The 20373-nt window shown below is 38.0% G+C and overlaps 1 protein-coding gene across 2 annotated transcripts in view; it reads right to left on the bottom strand.

Moving 5' to 3' along the window:
• Positions 1–20373, bottom strand: part of LOC136858587 (uncharacterized) — a 177147-nt gene that overhangs the window by 37812 nt on the left and 118962 nt on the right. For both annotated transcript variants that reach the window (XM_067138256.2, XM_067138257.2), the window contains one exon: positions 14595–15559. In XM_067138256.2, the coding sequence (XP_066994357.2) occupies positions 14595–15559 (965 nt within the window). The remainder of the gene's footprint in view (positions 1–14594; positions 15560–20373) is intronic.

Below are 20373 nucleotides of genomic sequence, written 5' to 3'. Positions count from 1 at the left end.
TATATAAAATTAATCAAAAATAGTGTCGAATACATAGTTTTCGATTTCGCCGAGGTGAATTGTACACTTCAAAATTTTAGTATCAGGAGACAAACCACGTGGGGGTAGGACACCCCAGGAACCCTTAGGGGCGGGGGGGCGAGGGGGCTGAGATATAAAAATCATCGAAAGTAGTGTTGAATCCATACTTTTCGAGGTCGCTGAGATGAATAATGGCACTCTGGAATTTTTTTCAAGTTCAGCCCCCTTCGTGGTGGGTGGCAATTGGAGAGTGATATATAAAAATAAACGAAAATAATGTTGAATCCATAGTTGTCGGGGTCGCTGAGATGAATGGTGAGACCCCGCATATTTTACAAGTCCAAGTTCATCCCTCTTCCTGGTGGGGGGTGAGGGGGATTCAGATTTAAAAATAATCAAAAATAGTGTCGAAGCCATAGTTTTCGGGGTCGCTGAGATGAATAGTAACACTCCCAATTTTTTAAAACTCAAAGTTTAACCCCCTTTAGGGGGGAGGGGGAGTGAGATATAATAATAATAATAATCGAATATACTGCCTAATACATAGTTTTCCGGCTCACTGAGATGAATAGTAACATTCTGAATTTTTAAAGTCCAGCTTCAGCCCCCTTTGGTATAGAGGGTGAGAAAGAGTGAAAAAATATATTATCAAAAATGCCCCCCTTTGGCATAGTGGGTGAGAAAGGGTGAAAAAATAAATTGTCAAGAATGCCCAAGGTAATAGACGTGTGTATGTTCCAGTATGACTTTCAAGTATGACTTACTACCTGGAAAACATACTGTGGGAGTAAGACGCCCCTAGAACCACTTTGGAAGTGGGTGAAATATATAATCCATATTAATAAATAGAAGTCAGTTTGGTGTGATCTATATATACTGTACTATACATATATAAATTAAGGCATAAAAATGAAAACAGACGTGAATTAATGAGACCATTCTAGGCATCCTAGAAACTTAAAACTTGGTATCAGACAACCTGATGACTTCAGGATCCCTAGAAAAATCTAAAATTCTCAAAATTCTCTCAGAGGGACACGTTGGGAGTTTCAAATCTGCATAAGAACACTGTCGGTGTTATTCATCCTGAACGATAACCTATAGGTTTCATGGGCTTAAAAGTTTCATGAAAGTCCTAATTTTTAACCCCCTCCCCCATATCAAGATGGCAGCACAATCTCTCAGACGAGTTACAAAATAGAAATTTGGCAAAATTATAGCTTTTTGCCTGTAACCAATGGAAAATTTACGAGATGTATCAAAAAATTATTTTTTTACCCCCCAAAAATATTGAAATATGGAGGCAATTTTAATGACGGTGCAGACCTTCCTTTCGAGGTATTTGGTGGCTAAACGGTAAGTCGTATCACAAAACGGATGGCACAATCTCTGTTCAATTTGGAGTGATCTACAACTTTGGTCCTATGACTTTTTGTCGTATCTCTATCGCTTATGTTAAATGTGGCTCTGTTTCTGGATTTACGTAAATTTTGCACTTTGTACATGTATAATTGATGGTTTGAGTCACTTATAGGAAAGATGGGATCATCAAATTCTACACAAATATTGGCCCACCCAGCCAAATTCTATGTTGGAAGCTGTCGCATAAGTATCTGAAAAGTAATTCACTGTGTTAAAACCTTACACAAATTTCATCCTATTCAACGTTTCTAAAATAATCTTGCCTTTAAATAGATGAGATACGAGGAAATATCATAGGGCCAGCCATTTAGATAGCTAAATGAGGCCAGAGTCGTCTTTTTATACAATCCGTTTTTCAATATGAATGCACCGTTTAGCAGCAGTTATTCTGTAAATGAAGGTGAACATGCATATACTTCCGTATGTCGATCTACATTTATTAATTTAAGTCGATTTGTAGCGATCTAGAAAGGAGTGTGTCTTACATTGTAATTAATATTTTACAAATCAATAGTGACTCTCAGCAGGAGGGCGTCTGCTGTTGTAATCAGTACTCCCCACAGCGACTTTAACTAGCAATAGGAATGGGTTAGTTCTCCAACGCCTATGTACCATTGTAATGCATAATTCTCTTCTTGATTTGACTAGCAGAAGGCAAGGGAGCGTGCATCTTTTTAAAACTCTTTCACCCATTTCTCTTTATTGTTAGGTATAGGAGCCCCCGATTATAAACAAATTTACCCATCAAAATGTGACTGACGTTACGCATAGTGAATTGCGGCAGACAAGTGGACCTGTCGTTATCATCACAACTCTGCAACTCGCACTTCACATTGGAAACAACATCTGTGGACCTCCCTATGCTTTTTGTCGGATAACGCCAAGAAACATGCAATTAAAAATTTTTATTCACTTCATGTACAGCAATTTACTTCGATATCCGTATACATTGTAGAATACCGTAGCAAAGCACAGGTACATTTGCTAGTATGAGGATAAAACCTTCATCTGCACTATTCGGTTTCTCATGCATTATGAAATACAGTATGCAGTAGCCAAATTTAATGTTCTGCGCATGCAGTACCACAATGTGTTGAAGCTACCTATAGAAGCGCTAATATGTTGGCAGTGAACAGCAGATGATGATCACAAAGTTCACTCGATGTCTTACCTTCTAACTGACTGCCCGTGACTCTGCTAGTAACTAAAGACTTACAAGACAACCGCTAGATAACATGAAGGTTGAACTTCTCCAGCAGTCTACTGTAGCAAAGCACAGAAAAACCGAACAGCAGTGCACCACCCATGTGGCATCGCTCCAGCTGTCTACTGTAGTAAAGCACAAAAAAAACGAACAACACACGATTGCTACAGCAGTCCGCCGGTCATGTTGCAGTGCTCCTGCACGACTGCTATAATAGTCCGCTGAATTGTAAATATTAACCATCAGTTTCTGTTACAGTAGCATAGCCAAAAAAGCATTTGACTTAGTCCCACATGACCACATCTGGCAAGCTCTTCATAGTCATGACAACATGGCTGAGAGAAAAAACACAATCGAGTTGAGACAGAGGGTAAGAACAGAAAGTAATCTACAATACAGAGCTGGTAGTGAAATAATTAAAATCATTAGGATATCATTGTTACCAGTCAGTCAATCAGAATGTTCAAACATAAAAACAAGAGTGAAAATATATAAGAGTGTTCATCATGGCAACACGATAAGAAAATTTAAGCGAAACATGTCCCATCTTACAATGCCTGTTGTAATGTTTATTTCCTAAATATAGGAAAGATAAGTATTGGAAAGGTGGTGTTAACTATTATTCTTGTTTTAATGTTCATAAGTGGTATGTTTCGAGCTGTCAGCGGAGAGATGGCGTGGAATGACATTAGTAGACAAATAAGTTTGAGTGGCGTTTATAAAAGATCACAATATGAAGATAAAGTTGCGTCGCCATAAGACCTATCTGTGTCGGTGCGACGTAAATCCGCTAGCAAAAAAAAAAAAAAAAAAAAAGATAAAGTTGGAATTCAAGAGGACAAACTGGGGCAAATATTCATTTATAGGAAGGGGAGTTAGGGATTGGAATAACTTACCAAGGGAGACGTTCAATAAATTTCCAATTTCTTTGAAATCATTTAGGAAAAGGCTAGGAAAGCAACAGATAGGGAATCTGCCACCTGGGCGACTGCCCTAAATGCAGATCAATATTGATTGATTGATTAATTCAAAGGAATACATCATAATAACACTCAAAGTGTTGAAGGTGAACCAGTGTCCGGTCAAGAGGATTTCAAATTTTATACCTAGAGTTTCCTTCAGTTATAATGTCAGAGTTTTATATTATGTTTTGAATTATCGCAGTAAATCTCACTCATTAAAGTCAATTTTTAAAGAATATATATTTTGTTTAGTATCAAATATAACTAATTGTTTCATTTCTATAGTAGCTCAGATAACCTCAAATTTTAATGGGGAAACCAAATGCCAGTCTCCTTTTCCCAGAACCTATATGTTATGCCATCAAAGTAGGCTTATTACCTCACACCCTAGAGATATTCAAGACTCTCATTCTATTATTGTTACATCTATTTATAGCTGGTGCTCATCAACAATTGCATGTATTAGTAATCAGGTAAGTACTAAGTGTGAGTACATAGTCCGATAATTGAGTATTTTATTTCATGAATATTTTAATATTGGATTTCATTTTAATATCATTACATTCATTTAAAGTCACAGTACTTGCCCAACAAACATGCCTTGGACTCCAACGCCAGACACAAACTTGGAGTGACAAATTAGCTGAGAATGGTCTGCACCTCAACACCCAGAAAACTGAATACCTAGAATGTTGCCCCCAAACTAGCAGGACCATAAGGATCAATATTCAAGACTTGCAGAAAACCATGCATTTTAAATACCTAGGGTCAGTTGTCACTTTGAACTGTGATGCCACTTTTGATATCTGAGCACGGGTAAATACAGCTTGGCTCAAGTGGAGACAAGTCACCGGAATCCTCTGCAATAAAAAAATGCCTCATCATCTAAAAGCAAAAATTTACAAGACCATGGTACACCCAGTAGCCATTTATGGGGCAGAATGTCGTCCAATGACAAAAAGGCATGAGAAGACTCTTCATACAATGGAAATTAGATGCTTTGATGGACTCTTGGACTGACTCAATGTGACCACATAAGGAATGAAGATGTTCGACAAAGTCTTGGCGTCGCTCCAATTGTGGAGAAAGTTAGGGAAGCGCGTTTACACTGGTACAGTCAAGTTATGAGAAAGCAGGATGGCTCACTTGCTAAAACAGCTCCCCAAGTTGATCCGGGAGGAATACAACCACGTGGAAGGCTTTTAAAGCGGTGGACTGACTATATCAAGGACTACATGCATGACGTTGGTTTAAAACCTGAAGATGTCAGCAATAGGATGAAATGGAGAAGATGTCACAAAACAGTGGACCCCATACTTTGGGATAAATGCTAGAAAAGAGAGAGAGCCAGGATTAGCTGATGGAGGGGGTAGTTACAAAATGATGATAGAACACAATGAAGTTACTTGTGGGTGTGCAGAGTGTGCATGCAAGATTTGTCATTATAAGGACACTGATACGAGTGAATTATGTTGATATTCAGATTGCAGTAAATCTTCTTCTTCTTCATCAATTCCAGATTCTCTCTGGGTAGGGTAGTGTACCAAAGCCCTCCATCTTACTCGATCTTTCCACCATTCCTCTTCTAGTACTTTATTGCTATCGACTCCTCTATTTGCAATTTTCCAATTTCTTTGCGATCATTTAAGAAAAGGTTAGGAAAACAATAGATAGGGAATCTGCCACCTGGGTGACTGCCCTAAATGCAGATCAGTAGTGATTAATTGAACAGAGCTCCTCCATCTCATTCTAGGCCATCCCCTCAGCCTCTTCGCAGTCTCTGTATCCATGAATGTTCTCTTTGGTATTCTCCCACCTGACATTCTCATCATGTGCTCAAACTATTTTAGCTTTGCTACATCAATCTCTTCTTGAAGTTTACACACTCCCACGCTTCTCCTTATTTCCTTATTTCGTATTCTATCTTGTCTTGTCTTTTCTTTATGCTCCTCAAGAACCTCATTTCAGCTGCTTGTATCTTACTTTGGTTCTGCTTAGTCAACATCCAGGCTGCTGAAGCATAGGTCAGTATAGGTTTATAATAGGATGAGTATAAAACTTTCTTGCATGTCATTGGCACATCTTTTTTCCATACAATGTCTCTCGCACACTGGTAGAAACTTGCAGACTGCTGTATTCTTAAATCAACTCCATCCAAATTTCCATCTTGTGACATCATGCTGCCCAAATATTTAAAATTGTTCACTACTTCAAGAGGTTCATTTCCTATTTTTATCACTCCCCTGGATTTTCTGTCACCTCTCATCATGATCAAAGTCTTACTTTTCGCAGTACTAATCTTCATTCCAAAATTTCTTATCTCCTCATTTCATAAATCAACTTGTGTCTGTACTTCCTCTTCATTATCTTCCCAAACTACAATATCATCCGCCAAGAGCATAGACTTTACTTGCTCGCCCATAATCTTCTCCTTGATATTACTGTATGTAGAATTCTATCCATGATGATAATGAAGAGTATGGGAGTCAATACACTTCCCTGTCTTAAGCCTGTCTCAACTCTAAACCTTTCAGTCTGACCCACTTTGGTTCTAACACAACTTTTGCAATTTTGATACAATGCTATTACCATCTGCATTGTTTCAATCCCAATCTGTGCCTCCATCAATGTTTTCCATACCAAATTCCTTGGGCCACTGTCATATGCCTTTTCAATATCTAGAAACGTTATTATCATGTCCTTTCCATATTCCCAATACCTTTCCATCATTTGATGCAATGTAAATATTGGGTCAAATGTGGACCTGCCTCTTCTGAATCCATACTGGTGTTCTGCCAGTTTTCCCTCTACTCTGTCTCTTACTTGTTTATCCAAGATTCTTTCAAGGATCTTAGCTGTATGAGGTATCAGTGTCACTCCTATGGAATTTTCACAATGCTTCCTGGCGCCTTTCTTGAAAACTGGTATAATGACCCCTTTTGTCCACTCTTTTGGAACAGTCTTTTCTCTCCATGTCACTCTGAAGAGTCTATGCAATCACTGTAGAATAACTGCTCCTGCTGCTATTATCATTTCTATGGTGACCTCGTCAATTCCAGCTGCCTTGCCTCGTTTCATTCTTTTAGTGGCCCACTCAATCTCTGCCATGGACACTACAAAGTCTATATATTAAAAAAGTTTACTAAAACCAGCTTTGACATGTCCATCCGTCCTACTGAATCAATTTGCTTAATTTTTGTTTTATTCTCTCCAAAATTACCTGCCAGTGAATCATAAGACATTGCTAGGTCTCTAAGTGTAGCCAACTTTAAATAATCATGAAATCAAATCATTAAATGATCATTCCAGTGAAATGTGAAATGTCGTATGGCTTTTAGTGCCGGGATATCCCAGAATGGGTTCGGCTCGCCAGGTGCAGGTCTTTCTAGTTGACTCCCGTGGGCAACCTGCGCGTCGTGATAAGGATGAAATGATGATGAAGACAACACATACACCCAGCCCCCGTGCCATTGGAATTAACCAATTAAGGTTAAAATCCCCGACCCGGCCGGGAATCGAACCCGGGACCCTCTGAACCGAAGGCCAGTACGCTGACCGTTCAGCCAACGAGTCGGACGATCAATCCAGTAATTGCAAGTGAAGGCTTACCTTAGTCCACAATACATTCTGTACTTAGCAGGTTGCCAAAGCGACTAACATTTTCATTAATATTCTGATATATGTAACTAGCAGTTACCCACGGCTTCGCTCGTGTGGATTTCGTAAAATAATAAAAGTAATTGTTCCTCGGTAGGGGTACTCTAACCATGTTTGTGTTATTGCCTTTTGGGGCTAAGATGACCATGCAACATAGAACTGTACATATGAGAACTCTCAAACCAAAAAAAACAAGATTATTTTTAAAGGAGATTCCAAATATCTATCTCCACGTCGTAACATTTTCAGTTTTTGAGATATGCTATAAGAATCCCCATAAAAATAATTAACCTCTTTATCAGTCCTTCCAATTTTCCGAAAACAAAAAGAAACACATCTTCCTTTACTTTTAAAGGAGATTCCAAATACTATTTTTCACGTCTGTAACATCATCAGTTTGTGAGAAGCATCCTCATTAAAAATTATTCACTTCTTTTTTAACTTCTTTTCACCCCCCCCCCGTTAAGTGCCTTTTCCAAAAAGAAAAAGTACGTGTTCCTGTATTTTTAAAGGGCTTTCCAAATACCAAGTTTCATGTCTGTAACATGTTAAGTTTTTGACATATGCTGCAGATATACCGGTACTCATTTTCAAAATTCATCCAATTTTTCAATTCTTTTCAACCCCTTAAGTGGATTTTTCGAAAACAAAAATTACGTGTTTTATTTTTAAAGGAGATTCAAAATATGGTACTAACTTCCACATCTGTAACATCTTCAGTTTTTGAGATATAAGTACCCTCATAAAATGAATTCAACTTTTTTCCCTTTTTTTTCCACCCCCTCTCCCTTTAAGAGGACTTTCTGAAAAAAAATTATGTGTTCTTTTATTTATAAAGGATCTTCTAAATACCAATTATCACGACTCTAACTTCTTCAGTTTTTGATTTATGTGCCCTCATGAAAGGAATTCAACTCCTTTTCACTCCTGCCCCCCAAGATGGTTTCCCTCCCAAAACTTGTTTTTCTTTGTTTTAAAGGAGATCCAAATACCAATTTTCACGTCTGTAACAACTTTAGTTTTTATTAGATGTATGTATTCTCCTCACAATTAAGTCAATTAATTTTTCCATACTTTCACCCCCTCCCCCCCCCCCTTTTCATTGGATTTTCTGAGAATACGTGGTTCTTTACTTTTAAAGCAGATTCCAAATATCAAATTTCACATCTGTAATATCTTCATTTTTGAGATATTAGTAGCCTAATTAAAAGAATTCAACACCATTTTCAGTCACTTTTACCCGCCCCCCCTCCACCCAAGTGGTATTCCCGAAAACTTAAAATACACATTTCTTTATTTTTAATAGAAATTAAAAAATTCATTTTTCACTTCTGCAACATGTTAAGTTTTTTGAGATATAATGTAGACATTCTCATTTTAAAATTTCACCCCTTTTTATTTCCCCTTAAATGGAGTTTCCAAAAACAAATCACCTATGTTTCTTTACATTTACAGGAGATTCCAAATACACACTTTTTACGTCTGTAACATTTTACGTTTCTCAGATATTCTGTAGATATAGTCTTTCAAAAAATTCATCCCAATTTGTCACTCCTGTTTAATCACCATTAATTGGATTTTTCAAAAACAAAAATGTAAGTGTTTCTTTATTTTTAAAGGAGATCCCATATACAAATTTTCAGTTCTGTAATATCTTCAGTTTCCGAGATATATGTAACCTCATTAAAGGCATTCAACCCATTATTCATCCTTTTACACCCCTCCTATTGGGATTTACAGAAAACAAAACAATACATGTTTCTTTATTTTTAAAGGAGATTCTAAATACTAATTTTTATATCTATAAACTTTAAAAGTTTTGAGATATAGATACACTCATTTTAAAAATTCACCCCCTTTTCACCCCCCATTAATTGGATTTTCCAAAAACAAAAAAAATGCGTGTTTCTTTATTTTTAAAGGAGATTCCAAACACCAATTTTCAGGTCTGTAATATCTTCAGTTTCTGAGATATAAGTATCCTCATTAAAGGCATTCAACCTCTTTTTCACCCCTTTTCACCCCTCCAATTGGGATTATCTGAAAACAAAAAAAATACGTATTTCTTTATTTTTAATGAAGATTCTAAAAACCAATTTTTACATCTGTAAACTTTAAAAGTTTTGAGAGATGGATGCACTCATTTTAAAAATTCACCCCCATTTTCACCCTCCCATTAATTGGATTTTCCAAAAACAAAAAAAATACATGTTTCTTTATTTTTAAAAGAGATCAAAAGTACCAATTTTCATGTCTGTAATATCTTCAGTTTCTGAGATATAAGTACCGGTATCCTGATTACAGGCATTCAACCCCTTTTTCTCCCTTTTTTACACCCCCTAATGGGATTTTCTGAACAAAAAAATACGTATTTCCTTATTTTTAAAGAAGATTCTCAATACCAATTTTTACATCTGGAAACTTTTAAAGTTTTGAGATATTGATACACTCATTTTAAAATTTTACCCCCCTTTTCACCCCCTTAGTGATGGAATATCCAAAAATCCTCTCTTAGCGAGCACCTACATCTTAATATGAATATATCCCCAAAATTTCATTTCTTTATGTCCAGTAGTTTTGGCTCAGCAATGATGAGTCAGTCAGTCAGTCAGTCAGTCAGTCAGTCAGGACAAGTTATTTTATATACAGAGAGTTTCAAAAATAGGGGGCATCATTTCAGGTGTGTATTGGTTACATGTAGACAATCAAAATAGTGCATTACAACATGTGTCCCGAAGTGCTTCATTTCCGAGTTATGGCGTTCACAACACTGAACTTCACCGGAACGTTTTTCTTCAGCAGGTCATTGGCATTACAGAAGAAGTTTGAAATGTCCACCTCCTGCTTGACCTGCGAACACGACCCCAAACGCCAGGTGTATTGCGTATGTCCTCACACGATGCCACAATTCGATTCCGAAGGGTTTCCACATCAGGCAGCAAAGACGAATACACCGATGATTTTAAATGGTCCCACAAGTAGAAAACGAGAGGCTTCAGATCAGGTGAACGTGGAGACCAAGCAATCGGGTCACCTCTACCTATCCATCGATTAGGAAACATTCGATCCAAGTCATGAGACATCTATGTGAGGTCTGTATTCAAGCAGGAGGTGGACATTTTGAACATCTTCTGTAATGACAATGACCTGCAGAAAGAAAACGTTCCGGTGAAGTTCAGTGTTGTGAAGGCCATAACTTGGAAACAAAGCATTTCCAGACACATGCTGTAATGAACTATTTTGATTGTCTATATATAACAAATACATACCTGAAATTATGCCCCCCATTTTTGAAACACTCTGTATATAGATATATAGATTTTTATCCTTAGTAATGTCATTGCCTGCCGCCATGTTTGATTACTATATGTCAAGCCAAAGAGCATACACGTACTCTGATCACGAAAGAATACTATTCCCTGTTAGATACTCTTTAATTCTCTAACCTTTCCCAGCTTCCAAATGTACTCAACAGATGGCAGAGCATTCCTAATAACTTACATGCTGCTAAGAGAAAAAGTCTACAGACAAACAGACCCCATCATGACATTCGCTTTACACATTATCTGGGAACACCTATCGAAGGATAACCTAGATACAATAAAAAGAGTGAAGGCCATTTATCTTAAAAACGTTCGCTGGCTGGCAAAAATTGCTCCTTTGAGACCAACTTATTAAGCCCACAAGACAACTGCTCTGTATAGAAGAACTGCGATTAAAATTACTGTTGCCTTCTACGACATAATACCAAGCTTTACTTCAGGAACTGCAGGGTAAAAAAGCAAATATATGGATAAATTTTTACTGAACATACACCATGATGACGTCAGAAAAGATGAATGCTGACTATGAACTGGGGCATAGTATAATGTGCTTCTCATTAAATATTAATAAAACCATTGAAAAGGGCAGGCAAAACAATATGACAACGACAGGCATATCAAGACGAGTTGTCTGACCTATTTATAATGAATACTGTGGAGCAGCACGGGTCCTCTAGTCCTATATTAAAATACAGATAAAAACAATACAGTCAAGGTCAATAGTTTTACAGTGAATGGTATATTCAGTTTACAAACTAAAATCCAATTTTCGAGGCTTCTTAGAAAATAGATTCAACAGATCTGTTGGTTCTACAAATATATCTCTGAATGTTTATTGCTTATTGTCAATTTCTGTTTATTTTCTTTTTGTAAAATTTTCATGGGGCGGTTCTAACTTCCAGTAACACCCCTCTTGGCTACGCCCCTGAACATTTAGGATGTATAGTTTCCTGGAATGGTAGTAATTGAATGTGAATCAAGTTGCAGCAAAACTAACACAGTGAGTTTGCAGTTGCAATCAACAGTGTTCTGTAAGAAAGAAGTCAGTTCCCAGACTAAATTATCTTTACACTGGTCTGTTTTCAGACAGACTTGCTGTATGGAAGTGAAAGCTGGGTTGACTCAGGATATCTTATTCACAAGGACTTGAAAGTAGTGAGAATGATTGCTGGTACAAATAGGTTCAAACAGGGTACTCAAAATGAAGAGATAAAGACTAAGTTAACTCAGTGGATGCAACTGTACATATACACTGGCTTCAGTGACAAGGTCAGAGGAGACAAATGGAGGAGAATAGGTTACGTATGAGAATAATCGACTCGGCTATGAAGGGTTAGGGAAGTAGAGGGAGACCATGACAATGATGGTTAGACTCAGTTTTTAATAATTTAAAGATAACAGGTATAGAATTAAATGAGGCCATAGGGATAGTTACAAATAGACGACTGTAGGGTGTTCAGTTGATTCATGGAGGCTTGCAGACTAAATGCTGAAGGGCTTAGCGGCCTTAATGAAGATGTGTGTGTGTGTGTGTGTGTGTGTGTGTGTGTGTGTGTGTGTGTGTGTGTGTGTGTGTGTGTGTGTGTGTGTGTGTGTGTGTGTGTGTGTGTGTGTGTGTGTGTGTGTGTGTGTGTGTGTGTGTGTGTGTGTGTGTGTGTGTGTGTGTGTGTGTGTGTGTGTGTGTGTGTGTGTGTGTGTGTGTGTGTGTGTGTGTGTGTGTGTGTGTGTGTGTGTGTGTGTGTGTGTGTGTGTGTGTGTGTGTGTGTGTGTGTGTGTGTGTGTGTGTGTGTGTGTGTGTGTGTGTGTGTGTGTGTGTGTGTGTGTGTGTGTGTGTGTGTGTGTGTGTGTGTGTGTGTGTGTGTGTGTGTGTGTGCGTGCGTGTGTGCGTGCGTGCGTGCGTGCGTGCGTGCGTGCGTGCGTGCGTGCGTGCGTGCGTGCGTGCGTGCGTGCGTGCGTGCGTGCGTGCGTGCGTGCGTGCGTGCGTGCGTGTGTGTGTGTGTGTGTGTGTGTGTGTGTGTGTGTGTGTGTGTGTGTGTAGAATTTGTCATAATTTACGTTAATATTATAAAGAGAATGTACTGTTGTCCAGGATAAACATGAAAACTACTGGATTGATTTTGAGGGAACTTCCACTGCATACTTCATATGATTCTAGGATTGACATAGGTAAGTATTATTTCACTGTGACTAGAGGCAAGCTAAGGAGTAAGCAGAATTTGCCATTTATGTGTACGAGAGTTCACTCTGAATTACGTACATATCTACTACCAAAAAGCACAAAACAGGTAACTTATGCTTTTAATAAGTACCTACTCGATCTAAGGCAGCCACAGAGAGATAAAGGCTGTAGAATGTCAAATGATACATAAATGGTAGGGCGTAAATAAATGAACATTCAGTTATATTTGTTAACAACTTTCTTCATCAGGAATGCATTCCCTACACATAATGTTGCTGACAGTTCTATTATCACTCACCTCAAGAGTAATTTGGTCATAGTAGATGCTTCTAGCCTCAACTTTCAATACAACAAGAGTAATTTCATACTGACATATTATTCGCTGGTTTTGGCTCTTTTCAGGTTTCTCATAGTACGTGACAGTTGCTACTGTTGACTGTGTGTTTTTCTCTATACAGTGCAGGTTTTAAGATTAAAAATGCCCATAGTAAAGTTGACTTTTTGACAAACTTTCAAGATATCTTTCCATCAAGAATGGTAGAAAGACAGGCAGAGAGATGTATATTAATGATCCACAACCCAATCCAAGATCAAATTCGACATGGAGAATCATTTATTTATTTATTTATTTATTTATTTATTTATTCACGAAGCAAATTTCACTTGCACTGCCAACAGACTATTTAACAAACGTAAACTTTCATAATAAAATATAACAAATATAACAAAATATAACAAGATCAGGTACACATCCTACTAATATCTGTCCAAATCAAAAACCATGAGAATGTCCATGTTCATAGCCAAGTCGTCGTGGGTCAAGATGGCGGTATAATCCCTTCACATCAACTTATCTTTAAGATACTATTTACACACCTCTCGAATACACTTTTATTTGATGCTATATCAAGCTCTTGTCTCCTATTAATATTGTTAAAGAGTGTTGGGAGGCGGATTAGGAAAGATCGTTGAAGTATTGGGTGCTGAGTGTGGGGAATGTGGAGAAGGTCTTTGGTTCTGGTGGAGCGGGAAGGAACGCGGAGAGAGAAGAGAGAAACAAGATGTTCCGAGCGGTAATGTCCATTTAAGATCTCGTGGAGGAAACTCAGGTCAGCTACCTGTCGCCTGATGTGCAGCGGTGACACATTAATTGCCATTAATACCTGCTGCGTAGACAGATTTCTGAGCTCAGGGTTTCTGTTCCTTACAATTGCAGCAAAGAAGGACACTGCTCTGTCTAACTGCTTAGTATTGGAGGGGTCGGCTGTTGTCCAAATCGGAGAGCAGTAGTTTAAGAGAGGTTGAACGATCGTGAGGAAGAAGTGACGAAGAGCAATGGGGTCAGAAATTTCTGTGAAGCGATAGAGAATGCGTAGTAATTTCATAGCCTTGGTTGTGATGATGATGAGGTGAAAGTCAATTTTTTTCTAACAAAGTCTTGGATGCAATGGTACCAGACTGCAGGTAAAGGCATTCATTACATAACATCTCTGAAATCACCAACCTTACTGAACAGGCAACAGCAAACTCACCTACATACTTTGTGTTCTAATGTTCACCATGGACTTGCCATTTCAATTCAAATGTCTTCAGCTCCCTGTAAAACTTACCATACTTTATCAATAAATCTCAGAGTCAAACGTTTTAATAATAAAGTATGTTGAATGAATTAATTACAACATATTTTAAATTTTATTTGAGTAAACCTCCAGGCAAGATCTACTGCATTTACTTATAAAAGGCAAAGCCATGGGTACATCTAGAGAGGAAATATTTCTAAACAAACATTCTACAAAATATATAAAAGAAATACGTTTCATACTCACTCCACAGTCCGCAAATAGAGACCAGGTGACCAACAAAATATATATACTTCTGTTTTCTTGGTTTCACATCAGAGAAGCATGGACTAATGAGAAGGAAACACAGCCATGCGAAGGCTGCAACAGACACTGTGAATGCTGTGTCTTGGAATGAACTGTTGGCTACTCTGTTCCACACTAAAGAAGGAGTAAGAGTTGAAAATATCACTAAATTCACTCTTAACGTTGTATGTAGGCAAAATGCAGGAATAAACTTAGGTTCTTTCACAGCAATCCATAACGGTCTTAATAATATTTTATGTAATCTATGCGGTAAATTCAGAATGGCTAAATAGAACTTTAGACGACAATACCAATCACAGCACCCGCAATTAAGTATTTTACGTATTCTATGGAAAGGTGAATGGTAGTAACGTAGTCGTTCACTTATTGTACGAGGCAAAAAGTGCTTGTAGTCTCTGTTGTGATTGTGTTCACTTGGAGATAGAGAGCTAATTAATCCCTCACTTGAAAATGGATTGCTAGTATCAACTGGTACATGATCACCTGATGGCACATTTGCACTGCCATTGATAGATTTGCTCTTGTCAGTATCATTCTCTAGGTTCCTTTGAGATTGCAAATGAACACTTTCCCACTTTGAAAGAGAATGCCTTTGCACACTTTTCTTGTTTTTCTTAAACAAATAGACTTTAGCAACTCTTTCACTATTCCCCTTTTCTCCCATATCTATTTCATCCCAGTCAATCACATGTGCTTCTAACGCTGGAGTGCAGGGTACGGAGGAATTAAGCTCATTGCTCTCCTCGCTGTCTTCATCCTCCTCTGGAATCTCGGGTAGAATGTCAACACCATTGATGTTCTTGTGCCTCACTTGCATGATGGGACTACTGAGACCACCAGCATCTGTGCATGTACCAGGATTCTTCCAGCTCCTTTGTGATAATAATGGACTACGTCCAGAGTGGCTGGAAACAAAAGAGCAAGCTAATTTTAGAGTCATGTTCTATTATTAGTTTGAATTACAGTGAAACTTGCAGTAGCGCACACATCTGGGAATTAACAAAATGTCCATTATTAAGTACTGTCCATTATTTGAGTAACCAAACAATTTGGGGGTGTATTTTTCCTATGAATACTCAGAGCTGGAGTACAAGAATAAACAATGTTCCATTAACACTAGGACCGCCGGAGCATACTGTATACCTAGAACCGCCGATGCGGTCATTTTGACCGCTGTATTCTAATTATTATTTTTCTGCTCAATACATATAGTAACTCATTATCATCGTTTCAAATATGTATTACTAAGTTTATAAAACATTATTTATGGGATCTAACACGGAAAAGATTCAATATATTTAATAGTTTAGCAAATGTAGTATTTTCCTAATTTATTACAAACACAAAAACGTTTCTATAAAACACACTTATCTAAAAAGAAACATCGTTTTTACTTCATATTCTTCTAGTATAAACGGTAAAAATAGTTATTACTTATTATCAGAAAATAGAATTACTGTAACATTCCATTTAGTGCAATTTATGACCTGAAACTTGTTTGCCAAATCCACGTACCACAACATATTTGTCTCCTTCTTATCCTTCACTGTATTTGCACATGCTGATGCAATCCTGCGTCTTTTGAAGCAGGAACTACATACCTTAGTTATGTACTTTGAGCAAGAACCACATACTCGCTGTTTGCACTTTCTGCAGGTAAAACTTGTCTTATTCCTGCATTTCCTCATTTGGCATTGCCTATTCTGTAAATTTCCTTCCACAGGCTTCCTAAATTCGGGTTCTGTATCCACAGACTTAGGTTTCGATCTTATGTACCCCACACGAAGCTCCACTGCTAGTTTCAGGATGTCATTTCGGCGACTGATCTTCTTCCCTGTCAGTGTTTGAAAATGATCTAGGAGTTGGAATGAAATGGCGTATGGCTTTTAGTGCCGGAATGTGACCGAGGACACGTGATGAAGACGACACGTATACCCAGTCCCCGTGCCAGGGGAATTAAGCAATTTCGGTTAAAATTCCAGACCCAGCCGGAAATCGAACCCGGGACCCCTGTGACCAAAGGCCAACATGCTAACCTTTTTGCCATGGAGCCAGACATCCAGGAGTTGATAGCTGCCAAGTCAAGAATATTATGAAATACATGAACAGGTCGTCTTCGTGTAACGGATCGAATAGTATATTTTCTTCCCATTTGATCTACCGTAGTAGAAGTATTCTGTTGCGGGAATCCTTTTGGGATTAGCTTGAAGTTCAACTTCTGAGTGCAAAGTACTGTATAGAAGGATGTTCTTGTTTCGTTTTCCTTGATAAACGGTAAGTGTGTCATTGGAATGTTTCACGAGAGTTGAGTCGTAAAGACTAGCTTTCATAGCCTTCAGAGCTTTAGGAATTTTTCTCCTTGATCGTCTAATGGTTCCAACAATATTCGAACCATTACTTTTCAACTTCTCACCAAGTTTCACTGTTGCAAAGAAAGTTATCTGTAGTCACTTGTCGCCCCTTCTTTTGAAACGGCTCCACCAACTTCATTACTACACTTCCGGGTAGAGCCTCGTCACGTGGTCTGAAATCGTCTTTTCCTAGGTAAGGAAACCCACTGCACGGAAACTTTGAGTCAACGTCCACAAGAAGCCAAAATGTAATTCCAGTTTTATCTGGTTTGTTGGGCATGTACTGTAAGAATGGACACCTTGTTTTTCTTGGAAAAAGCTGCTCATCAGCAGGCAGATTTTCACGTGGAATATAAGACAATTGACAATTTTCGATGAATTTGTTCCATACTTTTGATACTAACGCAAATTTATCAGTTTTCAAATGTTCTAATCTTGTAATTCTGACGTCCAAACGCTAAAATCTTTGGATTTCTCGACAAAAATTCCTCCCCATTGTTTCTCTGAAGAATGGTGGTCCCCACTTTTCAGACCAGAGTTCATTAGGTATAGTGCTACTGGCTCCAAGTACACCACGAGCATACACTAAGCCAATGAATGCCTACAGTTTTCTAAACTTACACTCCACAATTTATCTCCTAATACGCGTTTTGCTTCAGTTTCCGTAGAGTGTTTGATGTGTTTCAATATAGATTCATCAATAAAAAGACGACATGCACACGCTACACTGTCGTCAGAAACATACCGCTTTGAGTATGGAGTAGGTCCTGGATTTTCTTTCAAGATGTTGTGACAAGCCATCCTTCCAGGTGTAGTCTTCACAAACTCTCATACAGGCCACTCCATGAAGTCATCTGTACCTAGTAACATATTACTTGGTCCTGGGAGGCTTGTGTTGATGCGTCCCTTCTTTCATCCAGCTTTTCCTATCGCATTTTCTACTGCTGTAATAGAACAATCGGAAACTTTCAGTTCTCGGCCTACACCAGGCATAATTACAGTCTAATTGCTGAATTTCAGTACCAAGATTGTAATGTTGACATCAAAATAACGTATATCATTAGGGAATCGTGACAGCGGAAGAATGTTCGCTACTCTCAGAGGACAGTGACCCATTAGCCGCCTTTAGAAAAATGAATAAAGAAGAGAATGAACAATGGCCGTAGATATACTATCAGAATTTCATAGTTATGCTTACATTATTGCAGGGAGAATAATTATAAACAAATGTTATCTCAAAGAGAGGAATAAGCACATGTTCTAATACATTTTATTATGATAATCAATACAGCGGTCATTTTGACCGCTTCGGCGGTTCTAGGTATACTCGTTACCTACGTCCTAACCAATGACGCAAAATTAATTACATTTAATACAGATGATTCTGACCGGTAATCAGGAAAAGTCACTGAAGCTCTTTGCAATACGACAGAAAATGTGGTCAAAATAAGGCTTTGAAAAAGTATAGCGGTCATTTTGACCGCTCCGGCGGTTCTAGTGTTAATAAAATTAACTTTAACAGTAGGCCTGATACAGTACTAGAAAGCAAACTGACTGGACACAGAAACAACCCACAAGTTCCATAATATCAGGCGTGGATCTACAAATAAATTTGGCGTTTCATTCCTCCAGCATTGAGAACAAGTGCTCATTACTAGAATATGTATAGGCCATAGCAAACTGACTCATGCACATATCTTCTCTAAGAAACCTCCACCAATATGTGACACATGTCAAAAAAGAAAAACTGTTGATGACATTTTACTAGAATGCCATCTGTATGATCAACCAAGACATCCATGTGACTTAAAATGAGAATAATAGTGTATGTGACATCTTGAACAAAGATACTCAATGTAAAAACATCATTAGGTTTTTTAGACAATCAAATTTATTCAATGACATGTAATCACTATCTGATCGATATGCACTTTGTTATTTTTTATTGTAACTGTATGTAATCAATGTAGTTATTTTTCTATGTATAATTATGAATGTTGCAATAAAACTTTCTAAGTTAAAGAAACAATAAATAAACTTTAAAAAAAAATGTGTATGGTGCATTAATAGAGCAACAACAACAACAACAACAACAAAAACAATCCTGTCATGCAGCAGGTGTTCAGAATTACAGCCTTCTGCATTTGTGGAAGTATATAGGTGAGGTCCAGATTCTGTAGCTTGTTATGTATGCAACAGGACTTGGCAGAGATGACTAAAGGCCTCACTGTTGCCAGGCCATTTCTCACAGTTTTTGAACTATTGTGAAGGTCAGTGTACTTTTCAATTTTATGGACATAGAGGCCTGGTGGACATTGTAATTTGAAGGGACCATCACACCCAGCAGATCAGTCTTCCTGAGATGTTTGCCAGTAAGGACAATCTCTGGCCTGTTCATTTTTATGGTCCTATCTGCAGAGATCAGTCCCGGCACAGCTTGAACCTTTTGTTTCCTAGCACATCAGAGGGTCTGAACTCATAATTAGGATTTTCTCATCCACAAGTCCATAATTAATTTCCAGCTTTTGGTGCATAATTTTCACTTTCTCATCATGCTGATGAGTATATTCTCTACTTGCCATGGTCATATATGCACTTACAATATGCTCCATCATCTCAGTTGTTTCTCTGCATCTCCTGCATCTGTCATTTACTTCTTCCTTTAACACATTCAACACTAGCATGTTTGTAATGGGTTAACTGCTGTAAACTGAGCATTTTAGCCAAATACTGTATTTAGGCTTTCTATTTGAAACATTTTAACCAAATGAATTATTCTTTTTGTATCCAAACCAATAATTATCTGTTTCAGCATTGACCTCAATTGGATTTTTATTTTTGACAATGAAATATGATTAGAGAGTTTGAGGGAGATAATTAGGATTCTCTCGGAAGATAGGAAGGAAAGTAGGCCTCCCTCACACAATGTACAGGATACAGTAGATATGAAAGAGGGATGGGAAGGAAAGGAGGGAATTGTAGAAGACAGGAGGTCTAATGTTCTAAACAGAAGGAGATTTGCAAGCTACCGGCTTTATTCAGGATCAGAACTCAGGACAGGTGTTTGTGAGAAATCGGTATGAATCACTGCAGGTAGAACAATAGAGGAAAGATAAGGAACAAGGAACTGTTGCTGAGAAGTGTAGAAGTAAGAGGAAGGGAAAAGGTACGAAAGGGAAATGTAGAGTAGACGGTAGGAAAAGACAGGTGGAACAGGGTCCAATAAGGGACCATTTATATTGGAATTATAAATTTAATCATTTGGGATAAATATTTCAGGTTTCCTATAGGAATCAACAACTACATCATCTGATGGCCAAGCAGGCATCAATTTTTGGTAATGAGACAAAGTCTCTCATAGTGCATTG

This window comes from Anabrus simplex, chromosome 1 (assembly GCF_040414725.1).
Source record: "Anabrus simplex isolate iqAnaSimp1 chromosome 1, ASM4041472v1, whole genome shotgun sequence".
NCBI classification, from domain to species: Eukaryota; Metazoa; Arthropoda; class Insecta; order Orthoptera; family Tettigoniidae; genus Anabrus; species Anabrus simplex.
The sequence above is the reverse complement of the archived record's forward strand: the minus strand, read 5'-3'. Positions and strand labels throughout refer to the sequence as shown.